Genomic DNA, 19891 nt, shown 5'->3' on the forward strand with positions numbered 1-19891 from the left:
GACCCCACTTCCCAGCGCTGACATCCTCTGAAGGGGAAGGGAGCTTGTGGCCTCCTCCCAGAGCCTACACTGGGTCCAGGGACTCCATTCCCCGGGGGCTAAAATTAATTTAAAGGGGCCGAGCCAACACTGGCTTATCCCCTGGGGCCAAAATTCCTTTCAAGAGGAGTGGGGATTTCATTACAAGACAGGAGGCTACATTATGCATTAATCCTTTAATGCAGCTCACAAACAGCCGCTTACATCACAAAGACTAGAATAAGAATAAGTGACATCACAGTATCCATAAAAGGCATGTGCCAGGGAAGATCAGCCTCTTTTAAATGCGGCTCTCAAACAGATAAGTTGTCTTTCTCTCTATCTTTACATTGCTTAGAGTTTTTTCTGTTAAGCCACATTTTATATGTTAAGCTTTATTGAGTTAGCTCATTTTGTTTAGCTTTACGCTTGTCTGCCTCTCATTGTTTGGCTAGATGCTCGTATGATCTACCCTGTACTGTTAGCTGTACTGCCATCATGGTTCGTTTAACTCTTTCCCTTGCTTTATGCCCTCGGTCCGATGCTTGTGGGTTACTCCTAACCTCTCCCCGCCCCCAAGACTTCCAATTTTTGGTCGTCTTGCCCTTTACCTCTATTTGGTCCCTGTCCATTTCGGAAACCTTCGCGCTCTCTTTCCCTTATCCCACGCTGTTCCGCGTTTGCTTCAAATGCCCCCTCTTGGCCTTTTTTCGACCGCTTTCCCCCTCACTGCCTCCGTTGCGGTGGCTCGCGCTCGCTCCGATATGTGGAGCTCATGCGTCATCCCTGATTAGAGGAATGACCCTTGGCAGCGGCGCCCTACCTCGCAAGGGTCATTCCTCTCTCCTCCGTGGGTTCAACTGCCTCGAGCGAGTCAGTTACCCTTCGGAGCCAAGAATCAGCTGTTCTGCCTTGTTTCCCCTCGGCGAAATAGACGTATTTAACATTATTGGAATCGGAGCAGAGAGTCAATACAACTCTCTGCTTACTTTAACTGTGCCCTATACTTGGTAAAAAAAAAAAAAAAAAAAGAGCAAGATAAGCTTTCCTTTGTCGTTTATATTACGTATACTGCCTTGAGCACTATACCCGTTGTCCTCATGTCAGATATGGAGAGTGAGGACGCTGCAGCTTCCTCTCCCTCTCATAATAGTGACGCCCTTAAGAACTTTTTGAAAAAAGAAATGAGAGCATGCATGCTCGATACTATTAACGAGGTCTTGTCTCGTAAGAGGACTCTCAGTGATGTTGGGCAACACCCTAACCACCCTACAAAGTCTAAAGCACCTAGGAAAACCAAGCACACTACGGGCAGTTGTGCGGGGAACTTTGGAGGTCAAAGCACCTCTCGGGATTTGGGAAGCCTTAGCGCTCCAAGAGGCATTGGTGCCCCTCGCAGCACAATGAGGTTGGGTACCCCTAGCGGTACAACTCTGGAAGGTGTCCTAAGCGGCACAAGTGGTGATGGTGTTAGTGCTCATTCTGATACCTACTCTGACGTAGAGGAGACTTTCGAGGAACCCTACGACGAGTTCGTTTTCGACCCTAATGATTACTTTTTCAATGACTCTGACCCCAAGCTCACACCCTGAGCCAACAGTGCACATGGGTCCCATTGCTGTCAGGTGGGTGCCCAGGTACCACTGGTTCACTCACAACTCATACGTTGGAGGCTGCGGGAGGAGGCCCTTGGCCCCCGCTGTCCCTCCAGCTCTCCTGCATGCAGCCATTCTACCACCTGGCAGGAGAAATCTTTGTTTCCCTGTCTGCAAGAGTGTGGGCAAGCAAAATATTTGTTCTCCCACCCGGCTGGGGCATTTTGTAGCTCCTACTGGGAGGGAGAACACTTTTTTTCCCTGCCTATGCTCTTGCGAGCAGGGAAACAGTGTCCCGAGATGGGCTCTCTGGGGCACAACAATTTAGTCAGCCCTTGGGGTTTGGGCTTGCAGGGCCTTTTGAGGGGTGAGGAGGGGCAGCACAACTTTCATTTTATGTATGACCCTCAGGGAAGGGGTCCTAGGGCCTGGGTAAGGCTCAGGGAGGCGGGCCATGTGCCCCTTCCCATTAAGTGTATGTGTTGCCCCAGGGGATGGTGCTTGGGGAAGAGGATGGCTCAGAATGTGTTTTAAATGGCTGACTTCCTCTTCCTGTATGTCATTTCCTGCTTGTTATGGTAGGCAGAGATTTCTGCCCCCAGTACAGATTGTTTGCCATCAGTGCCGTGTCTCTGTCCCTACATGCAGAGGAAAACTGAATGTGGGAGGAAGGCACACTATATGTACCACAAGAACTCTTAATGTAAGACAATAATCAAATTAAATCATGGATGGTTTGTGGATACTACACTGGAACGTATCCTACTCACTCTGCCTTGCCACATACCCCCCCAGTACTCCTCTTATCGAGATCCATATTCTATCCCTGGTTCCTTCCCCCAGTTCTGTTTGGCAGATACTTAGCTTAGTACTCCCGCACATGGCAGTTATTAGGATTGAATGCTTCTCCCCCACGAGAATAGTCTAACCTTGAATATGTACTTTACCTATACGATATATATATGTCATGCTTTTCAAAAATGCCAATAAAAAGATCTTTAAAAAAAAAAAATCATGGATGGTTTGTGTACCTAATACATGTGTATTAAATTATGGTTTTAGAATGTTTGCCCTAAAGCATAAGTAGTACACGAGATACTGTGGTTGCATGTTGGCCTTGATAAGTGCAGCATTATTTGAGAAAATGAACAGTCCACTTTTTCTAACTTGAGCATAGCATGTTAATTGGAAACAATATGTAAAGTTAAAATAGTTGTTTCATGATGATATGTATAGGTACTGTTATCCACACAAAAGAGAGGTAGGAATGAAGAATGTGGTTATGTGATGCAAGTGATATGTGCTCAGTGTGAAAACATTCATGGATAGTGTGTCAGATGTCCACAATCATCAATGACAAGACACTGTCGATCCACACAAATGCAGTAACCATACTAGCAGCTCAAGAGAAAAATGAGCTGATCAGCCGATCACACACCTGCATATCCTGACTTATGTTCTGTACTCCAGCCCATATACCTGGATTTGGCTATAGATCAGGATTAACATCGCTGTATAAGCCCAGTTATATGGCAAAGTTTTGCAACACACAATAGGCTTCAACACTTTTACACACAGCTTCTGAGGAATACACCACGCCCCCATGTATGATCAAAACATCTGAATTACGACTTGAGGACCCCAAAAGTGTGCTCAGTATGGTTCGTGCACAGATGTGGGCCGTATTATAATTCTGCTGAGATACTGTGATTGGCCGTTTGCGTGGTGCCAACCATCTTTGCTTCGGAAGACGTTGATGGTGCCCTCTGTGAATTGCATATTTCTGAAGTACTGCCTTGTACATCATAGCCTGCAGCTCAGAGTATAACTGCGCGACAGAGAGAAAAGTTTCCAGATTGTATCCCTTTTCCAAAGGACAATCAGTCAATTCTTTACCCAGGGCAGTTAACCCTCATATTATCATGACAGTATGTGACACAATGCTTTTAATGTTCCATAACGGTAACAGAAAAATCATGACAAAGTATGTTTGTACGAACCTCTACATTTTGAAGTTAGTTAATGAAAATTTACATGAATCTGTCACTGGGTAAATCGTGAGCAACAATTACGCAGATCAAGAGCACATTCCCGGCATAAATCTCAGCACACACCCTGGGGATCAGCCATTGAAACAGCATAGAATATGGTGTCTGAAGTATATGGATCTAAACTTGATCAAGGTTATAGAAATTGTCACAAGCAAGCTGGACAATATGAAACCCGTATGCCAAGATCAACAAAAGTCTGACCAGTACACAGTTGTCCATTCACAACCCGGCAGCCAGAATCACTCTCAACAGTCCACACCACACTTGGAGTGCCACAGGCTCCCCATACACAAACAAACACAATTCAAGCTCCTTACCCCCACTTTCTAGACACTGCATAACACAGACCTAGCAAACCTCAACAATCCCATCTCCTTTCACAAACCTTTTAGACACCTCCACTTGTCTGGAGTCCAACTTGCACACATTTCACGCTAGATCCGGTAATCGTGTTTTCTCCTACATCGCTCCTAAAGCATGAAACGACCTGCCACTACACATAAAAGCCTCCTCACTTCTTGAATTTCACCAGAAGCTGAAAAACAGGCTTTTCGAGTAGTCCTACTAGCCCATAAGAATGGCTAGACTCACACTGCCAGGATACGATCTGGGGTGATAGTGCGCTCTACAAATCTGCATAACATAAAGTAATGGCCCTCTTCATCACAAACGGTATTGTACCATTTAAAAATAAGATTTGTGAATATTTGTCAGAGCTCAGATTACTGTATGTAGTATAGTCACAGGACATGGGCGGTTGGAATACATAGATTTCTTCCTGCCCACAAAGGCTTTGGTGCCTGATTAACTTAACACTGTGCATGTCAACACAGTACAGTACTATGCTTTGTGTCCTCAGGAGTGGGGGGCTTCGGAACAAGAATCTCTTCATATATTTGGCAGTATTATCAAACGATACCTGGAAAATCGTTGCAAAGTTCTCATGAATGTTGTAATTTGGTGGACAAGGGATGTGGTTGATGGCCTGCCTTTGCTTTGTGCAATCATTTCCTAGAGATGTGCAGATGGTTCTTGTAAAGGTAGTGGACTTTATCGGAATAGGAATGTCTCCGCAGGTGCTCAACGTGGCAGCTGCAAGATGTCTACGCCAGTGTTAGAGGAGAAAATCAACTGGTCTTTCTTCTTTGCTTACTTCTTCAAGACGTATAGAGAGTTATGTGTTGAAATATGAAAATAAGTTGACTTTAAGTAAGAAAAGATTCCAAAAGACTTTGGTTACAGGTATGTGCAACCAAACTTACTTCTGTTGGTGTTGACACAAAACTTTATTTTAGCTTCCACCACAAACAAAATGTAATGGGAATAAACGTGCATGTTGACGATTTGGTTTCCTTGGTGTTTGCTGAGGAAGGATATAAGTTGGTCTGACCAATTCAGGGGGGGGGGTAGCTCTATTTGCTGAAAGTTAACCCTCGTAGTACCTTGAAAGTATGTGGCACAGTGCTTTCCAGGTTCCATTACTGTGACCAGAAATCCACGAGTACATTTGAACAAACCATTCAATGAAAAAGTTAAGTAAAGATGTATATTTATCTGACGCTGGATCAATGGTGAGTGACCCACTGGCCCTCAAGCACATCAAGTGCGCATGTGTGTATGATGTAATTGGGTATGCAACAACTCATATCACAATTCATTAAGTGCCTCCTACTCTGCCTCGTAATGCCTGTTCTAGGAACTGGCCTCACTATTCCCTGGCCTGGCAAAACCATGCCAGAAAATACGAAAGTGAAAGCTCTGGCCCCACTATACTTCCAAAGACCAGCATGCACTTGGGAGTCAGGCCTTGAAACGGCCGTTGAATATGGTGTCTGAAGCATATGGACCTAAACATGATGAGGATAAGGAACTACTTCCTATACCTAAAAAGGTGTGAGAAAAGGTGGGGGCGGTAATGTGCGGGCCTAGCGGTACAGACATAGCTTCTTAAATGGAAGGTGACCATAAAGAGAGATGAGGGGACATATTTCACTTAAGTTCACAAATAATATAGGTATTTTGAGTTGGTAAATTTCTTAAAAGGCACACAATGCCACAATAGAAACGGAGTTTCCGGAAATTAGGTGTGGATTGGTGCTTTTGGAAGATGTTGAATTCAGGGCACAGGAATGAGACTCCAGCTGGGAGTGGCACAGGAACCTACGCAGGAGAATATTATCACATATTATACTTGTAGGTACATTTTTTTAACAAAAGTAAAAACAATTAGCAAAAGTATAGAGGCCCTGTGAGATATATAGCCAATTATGGGGGCTTAGCCAACCCTACTTTCCATTCTGGGATTTATACTTTCGTTTTCCATCTTAAAAGGACAAGCTTACAACCCATAACGTGTTTCACCTCCAACTCTGAAGCACCAAAAGGAGACTGGATTCGGACCAAGGGGGTCGAGATGTTGGTAATACGTAGTAATACATGAAGGAAGAAAGGACCTTGAATTCTATATGCTGGGACATCTAAACTCTAGGCCGCTGAGCTGTTACGTGATGGTATATTTCTAAACTCACAGAAAGGTATGGATTTCAATAGACACAATTGGGGAGAGGAGTTGGAGAAATGGCTATGTCGACTATGGCTAGGGCGATCAACCTCGAATCGGGAAAACTGGGTTCGAATATCGTCAATGACACTGAACATCCTGTGATTCTGGGCACAATCAAGTAATCTTCCCGTGCCTAACAAAATAATATGAATGTGTCCTCATGTAATGCAACTTGTGCTATGTAAAGCGCTCTAGTACAAGATTCGGGTCAAGTTTGCACTATATAAAACTCTGTAAAAAAAAACAATTGATACAAGAAGGTTCACACCGTTAAGTACAATACAAGGAGACAAATCTTTATCTAACTTGTAGGTCTCAACATTATCAATGACTCAGTATTAGTCTCTGATTAGCATCGATTGGCCAATTTTAACGAGGGCTCAGTATAACTCAGATTATATGTGGAATCTGGTTCCATAGTCTTTTTCTTTTGTTGTCTTCGTCTGGGTTAAAGTGCTTGACTGTCCTTGACCTGTATGACCTCTTTGTTGTTCCTAACTGCTGAGGTGTGATGATCCCTGCAATTATTTTTATAAGGCAGTATGGAGTTCCAGCACCGAGCTGATAAGACAGTGGCGAGTAGGAGCAATTAGGTAGCTTTAGTCTGGAGGGACAGGTTAGCAAAGGACATGGGGAGGAGCTTTATACATTATCTTGAGAAAAGGGGCCTCTGGCCATGCAAAGAGCAACAATCTGAGTAGCCTAGATGCCAAACTAACAAAAAAGCAAAGGATATCTGTAGGACTTTTCCAGAGCTAAAAGACTTGCTGAAAGCCAACATAAGGTCTGCATTGATGCAGTACTGTTGTATTCATGTGTTTATTTCTACAGCATACGTATGCTATTTGGTTGCATGACACTGAGATATAAGGAAAAGTGTTTTTATGTATTTACATGAGTATGTATAGGTGTGCATTGAGGCACGCCGAGGGATAATTCTACTGAGGTACCTGTACACTGTGAAAAAACATCCCTTGATAAGAACCTTCTGGAATAAGTCGACGTTGAGAAGACTGAGTCGAGGAGTGAAGAGATCAGCCAAAGACATACTATTCAAACGAATTAATGAGGAAAGGGTAGTCGCAGTGATGCAAAGATTTGTGCATCAAACAAAGTGCTTTAAATGTCAACCGTCAAGAGACCAGAAATCAATACAGTCTAGCAAAAAAGGTATCTGGGAGATCAAGGTATAACGTTTTGCACTAGTTTAGCCTGGCTATAATGAAGGATATGGCGAAGCAAGCCCGTTTACAAATAGGCAGTTGAAAATGGAAGGAGTCAGCCACAAACTTCATGTGGGTGTGAAAGGTCAGGTGCCCCTTCAATTAGAATCCTCAGAGAATGGGTTCTTCCACTAGGATATCATGTGCATTGACAGCTCATGAAATGTCTCGATCAATTATGTTTACAGAGGGAGTCCAAGTATTGGAGGTATGAGACAGGGTAGTCAGTAAGGAAGAACAAAGTCACTGGCAGTCTGTCCCACAATTGAAACCAGAATGGTATGCCCCAAACATCCCTTTAAACATAGGACAGTGCTCTCATTGTCAATCATTTTAAAAATTCTGGCCTGCACCCATCATAGTATTCACCATATGTACCAGTAAAATGTACGCCAGATGGCAGTTATCTGACAGTTTTTGGAATTACCAATGCTTTGTAGGTGTGCATAAGTCTAAACAAAACCTTAAAAACTTCAATAGGTAAAATTTCAGTCATTATCTAAATAACAAGCATAGCCAACAAGTTTTACCTTTAAAATGGTGAGCTATTGTTTGTATTTGGCTAAACGAATTCTAAAATTGATGCTAGTGCAGGATGATGCAGGCAGGAAAATGGGAGACCATTTTGAAAGGAATTTTCTAATCAAGGAAAGTAATTTCAAGATGTTAGTAAGGTGTGTGTCATCATGAAGCACAGGTGCCTATTTTGGCATCTGGGTCTAGTGACCACACAATTCTGCATTGGTCACATAAACGCCCTAGCAAGTACAGAAGGTCAATGCTGTTAGGCTCTGGAGTGGCCCCAAATATTAGAGGGCCTTGAGTTCTCCTTCAGAACTGTCTGGTTATTAAGATGTGTTCGGAAAAATATACTGTTACATTCACCGGTCTTTAAGAACATTTCTTAGAGACGCTACACATAAACCCTCTTTGGAAACGGTTAGATTATTACTGCGCTCGGTATGCACTTCAGGCTGTTTATGACTCCAATAACTTGTCTGCCGATTTGCGTTAATTTGACACAGTTGGAGAAAAGAACAAATACAACTTTTTGATGGCCACTTGTCTAAAGTTTGGCATAACAAGAGTGTTGGAGAAAGGTATACTACAGAAACATCTGAGCTCATCCACTGAGGCACCCTTCCCCATCCTTTGGTATGACTCTGATTCAAAGATGTTACATTACTGTCTTTTTAAAAATATCTAAGAAATATGTTTTGTTTAAAACTGAAGGAAATACAATTGTAAATATTGGATGAATACAATTGTTGCCAAATATGTTCCATTACTGTCTTTTTTATGAATATAAGAAGTATGTTTTGATTATGACTGAAGGGAATACAATTGTTGCACTGTATGATCGTGAAGCAAGAACCCAGTTAATATTGGCTATTCATTCCTTTCAATGAAATGAAGTATCACAAATAATTCTATATAGTGTGTTGGCATTAAGTGGGAACCAGCACAATTGTGATTGCAGCATCTGTTGCTGAGCAGAATCAGGTTTCCGTCCTAGCACAAGCAAACACTGCCTTCTGCATCCCCGTGCACTGTGACAACATCGGGACACATGAAAGGATCTCCATACATTCACTGTGCCATGCGACACAGCATCGTGGAGGTATATGACTCTAACATGGCCTGCAGTAAATGCTTAAATTCATGAAAATCTGAAATGATGTTTGCCTGGGCACATCTTGTACCTCACACCTTGGTTCCAGATACAGCGACCCATCAGGGGACAAAGACACAACTTGTCAGTTCATATGTTGCCCACAAACTAAAAGTGTTTTCAACTTTTTCAAACTCTGTATTTATGCATAAGGGTGTTCCTGGGAATGGCAGGCATACCTTTTTAAGCGTATAGTTTTATTAATAATTACCAGTGTGTCATACCACACTTCTGCTGTTTATACACAAAATGACAGGATTTATCATTTTACAATTTACTGAACCCTGAATGGTGGAAAGTAGAGTCGAGGGTGCTAAGACTCCTGATAGGCAGAGCAGTGCAAGTTGCAAGAACCAATCCAGTCATTGGGCCGTGTTGCTGGCTTACAAACTGCATTTAATAACTTGCTAATAAACACAAAGAGCCCCAGTTTGTACCCCAGTTTGCTCATCAAACTACTTTATGGAAATTGCAATCTATGACATTCTAGTCCATTGTGGATCTAAGCAACAAATCAACACAGCTATTTTACATTAAATACAAACCAGTGACCTAAATATTACATGTAATGCTCTGTAGCAGGCACCCTTTAAATTATTTTGTTATTCCACAGAGATTAAAGATTTCTTCAGCAAGTGCATGTACCCATCCCCCCAATCATACCAGTGGTATATCATGAGGCTTGCTGCATAGGCACAGAAGGCTGCAGCATGTGCCTTAACCCTGGAAGTTATCTTAAAATTCAGGGGCATATTAACAACAGCATGCGATAATTATCGCAAATTGCGGTTAGTGCGTTTTCTATTATTGACGTCTATCGCTGGTTGACATCGCTGTGTTAGCGGCGTATTAGCAACGCTTTGCACAGAGGAGATGACAAAACCAGCGACAGACGCAATAAGCAGAACTATCGTGTGAAATCCTGCGATGATCATGCATTGCTAATGTAAACCTTGATAATAGGCATGTGTGTACTTAACCATTTAATCCCCCTCCCATTCACAGGATGCCTAAGTCAAGTTTCAAACAGGTGTTAGATTCCTGAGATAAACACACTTAGCGCGAGTTTTCCTATCGCTTCGCAGGTCCGCGCCGGCATTGTTAATAGGACGAAGTCGTGTTTGGGACTGTTAACATGAAGTTTAGGTGAGGAAATCCTACTTTGCATGTCATTCGCGATAAATATCGCTGACATGCAAAGTAGAAAAAAAAAACGTCAGGACTCCCGAGGAAGCAAGCGCTAACGCATGTTAGCGAGTCCTTGTAAATACTGCGATGGAAAATTCGCTGCTTTTTTGGGGAATATCGCCAAAAAAGCGGCGAAGAATCTCTTGATAATATGCCCCTCGGTCTGTTTTGTGACAAGTTGGGGCAGACGCAGAACACTTTTTTTCTAAGACGATTGTCTTTGCTTTTAATTATTTAAGAGGAATCGTTGTACAATAGATGCAATGCATGTGTCCAGGGAGACCCTAAGACTGTCACAGGTTCTGTTCTTCTTGGTTACACTTCACTCTGGTGATTCTATCATTTTCTGCCACCATTCCGACCGAAGTCCAGGCTGCATTTGTAGCTTTTGTGAGCTTAAATACACACACCACCGCCCAGCTGCAGTGAAGAAACTATTATCACAGTTTACAATTTCTAGAGCCCGCCATTTAAGACAAGTTCTCGGGGTAAGTTTCCAACAGAACCAAACTTAAAACTGACTTCTTCAACCGCGAAAGGGATTCATCACGAGAGCTTATGAATGTCATAACAAATTCGCGATTGATCGCTCGTCAGGGGTAGTAAGAGGTATATAAACAGAACTACAATTACACTTTTTTTTTAATGTGACATTTCCCTTTAAAATTTGAGAGGCTGCGTTAACGTTGGACTGTAACGCACACACTTGGATATTACTGTCCCATGCGCTATCTTTAACACTTGGCTAAACCTGCGCAATGAACTTTCTAACAGCCGCGGGGCAATGCGTGCATAGGGGAAGTCTAAACAATATACAACTACGAGAGTATAGAGATGAAAGACTGAAAAGGAAATGAGAGACATGATGAGATGACGGAAGTGAAAGTAAGGCTTCCTACTCCAATCCTCTCCCGTCGCAGCGCATGCGCAGTGCAGAGATCTCCTGGCGCGTGAGCTCAGCTGGTGGTGACGTCTTTTTCCCCTTTGCACTTTGGTCTTGTCCTTCTCCAGGCGCCCTGTCTCCAGTGTCACCGCCACATTGACAGGCAGCGCTTTCCTGCTCCAGCCCGGCGTTTTCAATCTTTCAGCGTTGGTAAGAAACTAAACGTCCTCCGATGCCTCATCGCCTGCAGCTTTCTTTTCTGTCGTTCCATGCATTCCAGTTCGAGCCTCAATGCTCAGGTCTTACAGGCATTCTGTAGACTTAACTTTTACAACGAGAGCTCTTGGTACAAGTTTAACTATGCTGATATACCTAAATATATACTATACCACCGTGCACGCGCCCCCTGTCTGCAAAAAGCCCTAACTTAAATAGCACCGTAGTTTAAGGTCGATTAACAATAGAGTAGACAGACCCCACTGGTCAAACCTCGATTTACAGAGTTAACAATGCACTTACCCCCCCCCCCCCCCCCCCCCCGGGCACTTATTAGGCTTGAGGGACTGGTGTCTTTTATACCTGCTGCACTGAATTGTAATGTGTATATCTAAAATGCTTAACATTTGTTTTACATAAACAAGGGCACGCTTGCAGCGTTTATATTTGTTTATTTTCATTCAGTGTCTAGCAGGTATGAAGCATCGTCTTCTGATCTGCGGAAAAAGGCAAACTTGCCAACATTTCTTATTTAGTTGTAAGATTTACGATATTTTCCATCTGAAAGGAGGATGTTGCTTTTCACTTTAGCCTTTCTCCTCTGCAGAGCAAGCTAAAGGAGGAATTGATCACCCACGATTTTTTTTTGCCAAGTCTTCTTACTTCTTTTCACTTGGTGTCTGTGGACTGTGCGCGCGCTCGATGTAGAATGACTGTAATATGGATTTGTTGGACAGGGCACAAAGGGATGGTGGGAGCAGGGAGTTCTCAAAGTGGTTGTAATTTTGAATCATATTTTATGAATATTTTGATTTAAAACTATCACATTTACTGTTCGAGATGAGCGAGCCACTGAAAGCTCGAGCTTGATACCTGGCTCTGGCTGTGCTCAAGGTCCTGTCGGAACCTCGAGTTTATGACGAGATGAGCTTTCATGTGGCTTCAGCTTGACTCCCTTGACCCTCCCTCCCTTTACCCTGGATGTGGCGGTACAGCCAGAGCTGCGACTTTTGGAGCTGGGGATAGGGGAACCAGGTATGATGCTCGGCACTTGCTAATCATCGAGTGATTCTGGCCAAATTACTTATGGCCTGCTTACGACTTTGGCAGTCTTGGGACTGCCATAGAGTTGGCTTCACCCGCGCTCACTAGGCAGTCTCCCTGCTGTATTATGATATTGTTGGTTTGCAGACGAATGACCGCCTGAGCACGCCAACACCCCCAGTCATTCTCAGACCACCGCAATGTCGATAGGTGTAATGCAGCTTTCAGAGGGTGGTACAGAGAAGTTCCCTGCCGTCCGAATTACGAGTTGGCTTTCTGAGGAGCCGACCGTGGCAGGAAGTCCACCTGCTTTGAGTAGTCCGAATCGAAGGAATTGAGGTGCATACTCGCCCATTTCCTTTTCTTTCCTTCAGTCTCCCACGTGGATCCCTTCCTCCAGGTCCCTCCTTCACAGCAGCATCTTGTCCCTAAAGAAAACAACCCTGTGGGTGCCGAAATCCAGGTAAGTCCGTTCTATAATATTTACCCATTGACTGATCTGGGAACGTACGGTCCAGACTTCATCAATGGCAAAGTACTGGTAGTAGGTAACTTTTCACTTCTCATGCATATGTGTATATTCAACACTTGTGCAGTAAAAATATACACACATGCATCAACACATATATGAAAAAACATTCACCGCCATCAGAAACACCTCCCCAGGACCAGCGGTGACATCGTAATAATAGCCGGCGGTCATCTTGGGACTTCCGCCACAGCGGTAAGACTGCCAAACTCCAAATCAGACCCTTATTCTCCCTATTCCTATAAACAATGATTGGTGATTTTGTGTAATGTAATTGGTGCTCATAATAGAGTAGCTACAGTACCTTTGGATCGAGTTCGCTTTATATAAAAAAACTGTAGAAAAATGCACAGTAGTTTAAAACATGCCTTAACATAGAGAAGGACTAATACATACTGATTTTATTGACTGATTTGTGCAAAGTTTACGTGTTGTTTGATTTATAAAGCAAACTTTTTCAGCGCTCAGTTTGTGCATGGACTCATTACATCGGGGTCAGACTCTTGGCTTGGCTCTCTCAGTTAATTTGTTGTCTCACCAGCCTCTAGTTACGGTTTGTTAGATGTATAATGGGGTGAACGTCTAAGCGATTTTGTGAGATTTGACCAGACATTCAAGTATTGTATCAGGGTGGAAGGTGTTACAATAGCTTAATATTTTTGAAGGATTTCATTGGTCATCTGATGGGCAAGTGTTAAAGTTCCATAATTTAGTGCCAACTAGAATGGTGTTGATCAGATTTTCAACTGCAATTCTGTATTTTTTTCCGGTCAGTTGGTTGAATTCAGTGTCGCCTGTTCTATGAAATTAGATTCGTTTAGTGATCGATGTAGGTGGTTTTCAAAGGTGGTATTGCATTGTCCTCTGTCTTAGTTTGAAACTTATGAAATCCGATTGAAGGGACCTTGACTGTCACTAGAAAAGTGGCGGTCATTGGACACTTTCAGTACATCTGCATGACTGCATCAATTATTACTAAAGTAATTCAAGGTTACATAATACTTTGTTTTGCCATCTTTTTTTTCTGCAGACGTTGGCCCACAGACTGCATTGGAGATGAATTTCTTTCTAGAAACGCTGAGGGTCCTGGTGCTCTCTATATACTACATCTTTGAACCTTTGTTTTTGTGGCTTCTGCCTTCCAGAAGAAAGAATGTTGCTGGGGAAATTGTTCTTATAACTGGAGCAGGAAGTGGGATAGGGAGATTGATGGCTTTAGAATTTGCACAACTTGGAGCCACGCTAGTCCTCTGGGACATCAATCAGGAGGGCAACAAAGAGACGTGCAGACTGGCCAAAGAACATGGAGCCAAACGGGTACATGATTACATCTGTGACTGCAGCAACAGGCAAGACGTCTACAAGGTGGCTGCACAGGTAAATATGAGGTTTTAGATATGCCAGTAGGGATCATCCTAAGCAATGTTGAGTCTAAATGAAAGCACGTTTCATCATCCTCTTTATCATTCAGAGACTCTTCATTTGCAATTTTTAACGAGTATTGAACTCCTACATCCTTTAATGTTCTTTACCTTCCTTGTTTTGACTGCTAAGATCCATTTTTAACATTTCCCAGTTTACTGATGAGACATACTACAGAATATGGGTAATTTAAAATGATCATAGTATACTGTCTTTTTAGATCTCACTTACAGGCAGCTTATGGTTGCCTTTTGTTATTGTGTACAGTAATAGTATTTAGAATGGGCTGTGTGTGCTTACTATGTGTTGCCTTTCTTGTCATTCCAATTTGTTTGATTCTTATTTAATGGGTTGTGTCTGTCCCTCCACTGGAGCACAGCTTCTTAGCACCCTTTTGACTGGGATGACTTGCACCTTTCCACTTCTCAGATCAGGGAGCTTTTTTTCTTTTACTTTGAACACCCCCTGGGAGTGCCTGCGTTTTCTTGCTCTCTCCCCCATATGTTGCTCTACCTCTCACATCACTGCCCACTCCATGTTGCATCCCGCTTCTCCCAGCCTGTCTGCAGAAGCACAGTAACATATATGTTTGCCATGCTTTCCTAAAGAGTATACTTTATTGGGTTGGGTTTCTCTTACTTCTGCATACCTCATCATGTATGAAACCCAAGGCCGTGGCATACAAAGGTACTATTTATGGCGGTGGGTGTGGGGCAAGCTGCTGCACTCGCCCGGCCTGTTTATGATGTAGAAGGTTTACTTAAAGTAATTAGCAAGGAGATATCTTTTCCTAGAGACCCATAAATCTGCTCCCGGACTGCTGCAGACTACTAAAGGTTTCAGACGGTGTGTTCTAGTTCCATGTCAGCTATGTTTTTATAAAGGTTTCAGACGGTGTGTTCTAGTTCCATGTCAGCTATGTTATTATAAGTGCCTGCTTCGAGTTTTCTGTTATTTTTTAAACTGGATCACACACAACAGGTTTTTAAGATTCAGTTTCCTTCATGAAATCTGAAAAAGAAACCATGCTGTTTATAAAGATTGAACATATTTGAGTGTTCAGGTTTGAGATACCTTAATATAAGCGTTTGCTATTCCTCTAGTATTTTCAAAAGCTTTTAATGTCCTTTTTTAATAGTGCTTCACTAACAAGCATTGACAAAGCCATTAGCTTAGAACTCTCAATGTAAAGGACCAACCTGGTGGCATTGCAAGTACTTGTTTACACTTGTATGTGTGGATCTTATATTGGATTAAAGGGTTACAGGGGGCACAGAAAACCAAGGAGTGCAATATATTGAAACCATTTGTGTCACACGGACAGCAGCTGTGAACATTTTACCAAAAAGCCACATAAGTGTACACCGACCTTGTTTTAAAAATATCACCTTTTATGGATTTGGGTACTGTGTTTGTTTTATGAGTTTGTTAATACAAACCACATTATATTTTTATTTGCCATACATTCTGAATTGCAGTTTATATGGTGTGTGCAGGGCCTCCATAATTGAGCATTGCCATTTGAAAGAATGTAATGTAAGATTGCTTTATGCATACTGACCTTGCCACAGAGCATTCAGTGATAATCTTTGATAATGAGGTAATAGATCATAGCCTGCTTTTTTCCCTGTGTCGTGCGAGAAGATCTGTAGATGTTTTTACATATCCCATTTTAACCCCTTAACCGCTGCGGTTTTTCCACCGCGGTGCGGGCGTTCTAAAGGGTGGGCGGGGCACCGACGGCAGCACTAGGGAGGTAGTGCTCTCAACGGGAGCACGCAAGGGGTTAAGGTACAGATTTTAGCCTAAATAGAAGACGAGCATTGGTCCAGTTTTGGACAGTACCAGAGAATGTGTAACAGGGTGCAGGCCATCTAATTACACGGCCAACATTTTGAGTGTGGGAGTAAACCAGTTTTGCTCAGTCTTTCAGGGGTCCAGCACCAGTTCTGACATACTTTAAAGTATACTAATTGAAACCTCACTTTCCTGAGAACGCTACCATGTGATAACTAAAAGTCGTCTTTATTTATTTATTTATTTATAGCATTTGTAAAGCGCTCTGTAACCCTACGGGCATCCTGGCGCTAAAGTACATATAGCTAAGAACTCTGTGGGGACAGGAGAGTGGACATGGTGCTGATCAGAATAGATTTATTTATTTTGGTGGATTTTTTGGGGATTTTTTGGGAAAAAGTCAAGTTTTCACCTTTTTACGAAAGGTCATAAATTAGTTGGTTTTTCTGATGTCGATAGGGAGGTTGTTCCATAGGTGGGCTGCAGCTATACTGAAGGCTCGTCCCCCACAGGTGGCTTTCTTGATCCTAGGAATACTAATGAAGTTTAAAGATGAGGAACGAAGAGACCGGGTGGGCTCATACCAATTGAATTTGTTCTGAAGTGGTCGGGGGCCTAGCCCATGAGCTGCCCTGAAGACAATACATAGGGATTTAAAGCAGATCCTCTGATGTATGGGCAGCCAGTGTAGGTCAGCCAGGGCAAGAGTGGTAGAAGATCTTCGCTTACGAGAGAGTGCCAATTTTGCTGCTGCCGCCTGGACACTTTGAAGTCTGGAAATAAGATAGGCAGGGGACTCCAGCAGAAGGGCATTGCAGTAGTCCAGGCGGCTGAGAATAGTACTCCTGACTATGTCAGCTCTGGTCTGTGGGGGCAGGAGAGGTAGCAGCCTTCGGAGTCCTCTCAGCAGAGCGAGACAGCAGCTGACCTGCTTGTTGACGTTGGTCTCTAGGCTCAGTTTGTTGTTAATAGTGACTCCAAGATTTTTTACTGAGTTCACTGGGGTGGGCGAGTCCCCTAACAGCTGAGGCCAAAAGTCTAATGGTAAACTTTTGGGGATTTTTCCTACTGTGCAGTGCAGTATTTCAGTTTTCTCACTATTAAATTGTAGTGAGTTCTGGTTGAGCCAGAGTGACATTTCCAGCATACAGGTGTAGAAAGTTTCCAGTGAGTTTGCTTGAGCTCCATCAAGCGAGGGATTATCAGCTGAGTATCATCTGCGTAATTTGTCACGCTGATGCCATGGCTTTTGATGATCCGCATCAGGGGTTGCATATAAATGTTAAAAAGTATAGGGCTGATAGCAGACCCCTGTGGGACCCTACTTTAGAGTAGTTCTGGCCTGCTGAAATGTGCCTATACTGCTTACTTTCTGTTTAAAGACTAATTTGGAAAAAATTGTGTTCTAGACTCATTGTAGAGGTCCGTGACCACCTCCCTGTACATACCACTGGATCGGGAAAACTGGCTTCAGCACTGCTATCCCAGGTGTCCACATAGACTTTGGAAGAGTTGCTAGTGTTACCAGTGGAAAGTGTCATCCAATGCAAACTCTCTTCAGAGTGAGTCAAAGCTTTAGCCTTCCCTCCTTCAATAAGTTAATCTACTCAGTTGATGCCTTTGGGTTTCTATTTTGCCTGTTATCTTGATGCTAATATGGAGAATCACATACAAGAAAAGATCTATTCCAAACATTTTATGTACAGTTTTCTAGTTAGAGTTGCCATGGGAATAAGATTATTCAAGTTGAACGATTGTGCACAAGTACAGTATATGGTAGTGGCGCCCTGGGTGTTAGGCAGTGCAGCTGATCCCAAGTCCTAATTCCCCCCGCCCCCCCTTGAGAGTGGGCAAATGATGATGTGGTAGAAAAATACATAGATTGTGTGCTGCATAGTAAGTGCACACATGTGGGAGAAGCAGCACTTCCATGGTGGACTGTGCATGAAACGTGCATTGTTGATTTTCACCACTCCAATTTATGCCTCAGAAGAGGGAGCATTTGGGAAACCTAATTAAATCTGAGTGCAGTGGACATATTTACTACCTTAACTCTTCCCCAGAAGGCTATATTGAGATGCTTCCCAGAGGCAATATTATTTCAAGACTTGGTGAGTAGAGGGTACAAATTACCCTCCACAATCATGTCAAAGCCCTGACTTGAGGCCCCTGGGGATCTACTTGATGGTATGAAATGACTGGCTTTTCAGGTGACATACGTAGTACTTCACGCTTACTTCAGTTGAACGTCTAACCTGAGAAAGTACTGAGGAATCAGTTGCCTTCATTAAAGAAACTAGCAAAGCATCTGGGACAAGAAGTCCCAATAATGTATATTATGCCAATCAATCAATCAATCAGGGGTTTGTATAGCGCGCTGCTCGCCCTTGAGGGTCTCAAGGCGCTGGGGGGAGGGGAGGGGGTGGCTCCGGATCAGTCGAAGAGCCAGGTCTTGAGGTCCTTTCTGAATGTGTGCAGGGTCGGGATTCATCCGATGTTCACAGGGAGCTCGTTCCAGGTCTTGGCTGCGATGTGGGAGAAGGCTCTCCCGCCCGTTTTGCTTCTGCGGATGCGGAGGACATCCACCAGGGCGAGGTGGGTGGAGCGGAGGTTCCTCTTGGGTACGTGGAAAGATACTCTGTCGTTGAGGTATGTGGGTCCGATGTTGTAGAGGGATTTGTAGGTGTGGGTGAGGAGCTTGACGATGACCCTCTTCTGGACGGGGAGCCAGTGGGGGCCTCGTAGGTGTTGGGTCATGTGTTGGTGACGCGGGGTCCCGAGGACGAGTCTGGCTGCTGCGTTCTGGATGGTTTGGAGTTTGTGTAGAAGAGTCTTGTTGATTCCATAATTTACGGCAGGACTTTTCCTGAAGAAAGCAAAATGTCCAGTATTTCCACACCTATAACATACCCCTGCCTTTAATCTAGATTGCTGCACTAGGACCACTTTGCTTTTAATTTCGTCTTTAATCTTGGTTTCATCTTCCTTCACTTCTACTTTACTAACACTGGTTTTCTTTCCTTTCTCACGCTCATTGACACAGGCTAACGTGTGCTCAACATGCTTAACTATAGACACTAATTCATGTATCGGGGAATCATCCTTAATCCACAGTTCATGCCTAACCTTGTCACCTCAGCACGAATGGATCTCTAATCCTTTCCTCTAAGGTGAAGCCAAAATTTCATGTGGAGGCTAAATTCATAAGGCTGGTGATATACCCCTCCACGCTTTCATTGGATATTTGTTCCCTTATACCAAAATGGTTGCGTTCGACAATGGTACTGACCTTGGGAAGGTACTCAAGATCTTGTTTTTTCAAACTCATTGAGTTCTGAATCATCACCGACTAAATCTGGCAAATTCTCAAGTACTTCTTGTCCTCAATTGCCTAAACAATGTAACACAAGTGAGGATTTCCTTTCACTTGATAATGGAGTACCACATACCCTGAAATAATGAAGAAACATTTTCTTCCATTTTGACCAAATAATGGAATGTTCACCTGGATTAAGTAGAAAAAGGGGAGGAGTTGTAACATGTTGCATACTGAATTATTGATAGAGAAAACACTAATTAGTAAAAGATACAGCATAAAAAAGCAGTGCACAGTTAAAATAGGAAGAACACTGCTCAAAAAACTGAGTTAAAACAAACTGTGACTTCTTTCTCCGAATATATATATATATA

The 19891-nt window shown here is 43.1% G+C and overlaps 1 protein-coding gene across 3 annotated transcripts in view; it reads left to right on the forward strand.

Annotated features, from left to right (window-relative positions):
- Window positions 1-11268: 11268 nt before the first annotated feature.
- SDR16C5 (short chain dehydrogenase/reductase family 16C member 5) overlaps window positions 11269-19891 on the forward strand; it is a 222525-nt gene continuing 213902 nt past the window's right edge. The window contains exons 1-2 of one of the 3 annotated variants that reach the window (XM_078687282.1): window positions 11269-11403; window positions 14013-14359. In XM_078687282.1, coding sequence (XP_078543408.1) covers window positions 14039-14359 — 321 coding nt within the window. In that variant the 5' untranslated portion in view covers window positions 11269-11403; window positions 14013-14038. Of the gene's footprint in view, window positions 11404-12898; window positions 12917-14012; window positions 14360-19891 lie in introns of those variants that run through there. The other 2 variants (XR_013610536.1, XM_078687281.1) reach the window with 2 other exon arrangements.

This window comes from Lissotriton helveticus, chromosome 4_1 (assembly GCF_964261635.1).
Source record: "Lissotriton helveticus chromosome 4_1, aLisHel1.1, whole genome shotgun sequence".
Classification (NCBI taxonomy): Eukaryota; Metazoa; Chordata; class Amphibia; order Caudata; family Salamandridae; genus Lissotriton; species Lissotriton helveticus.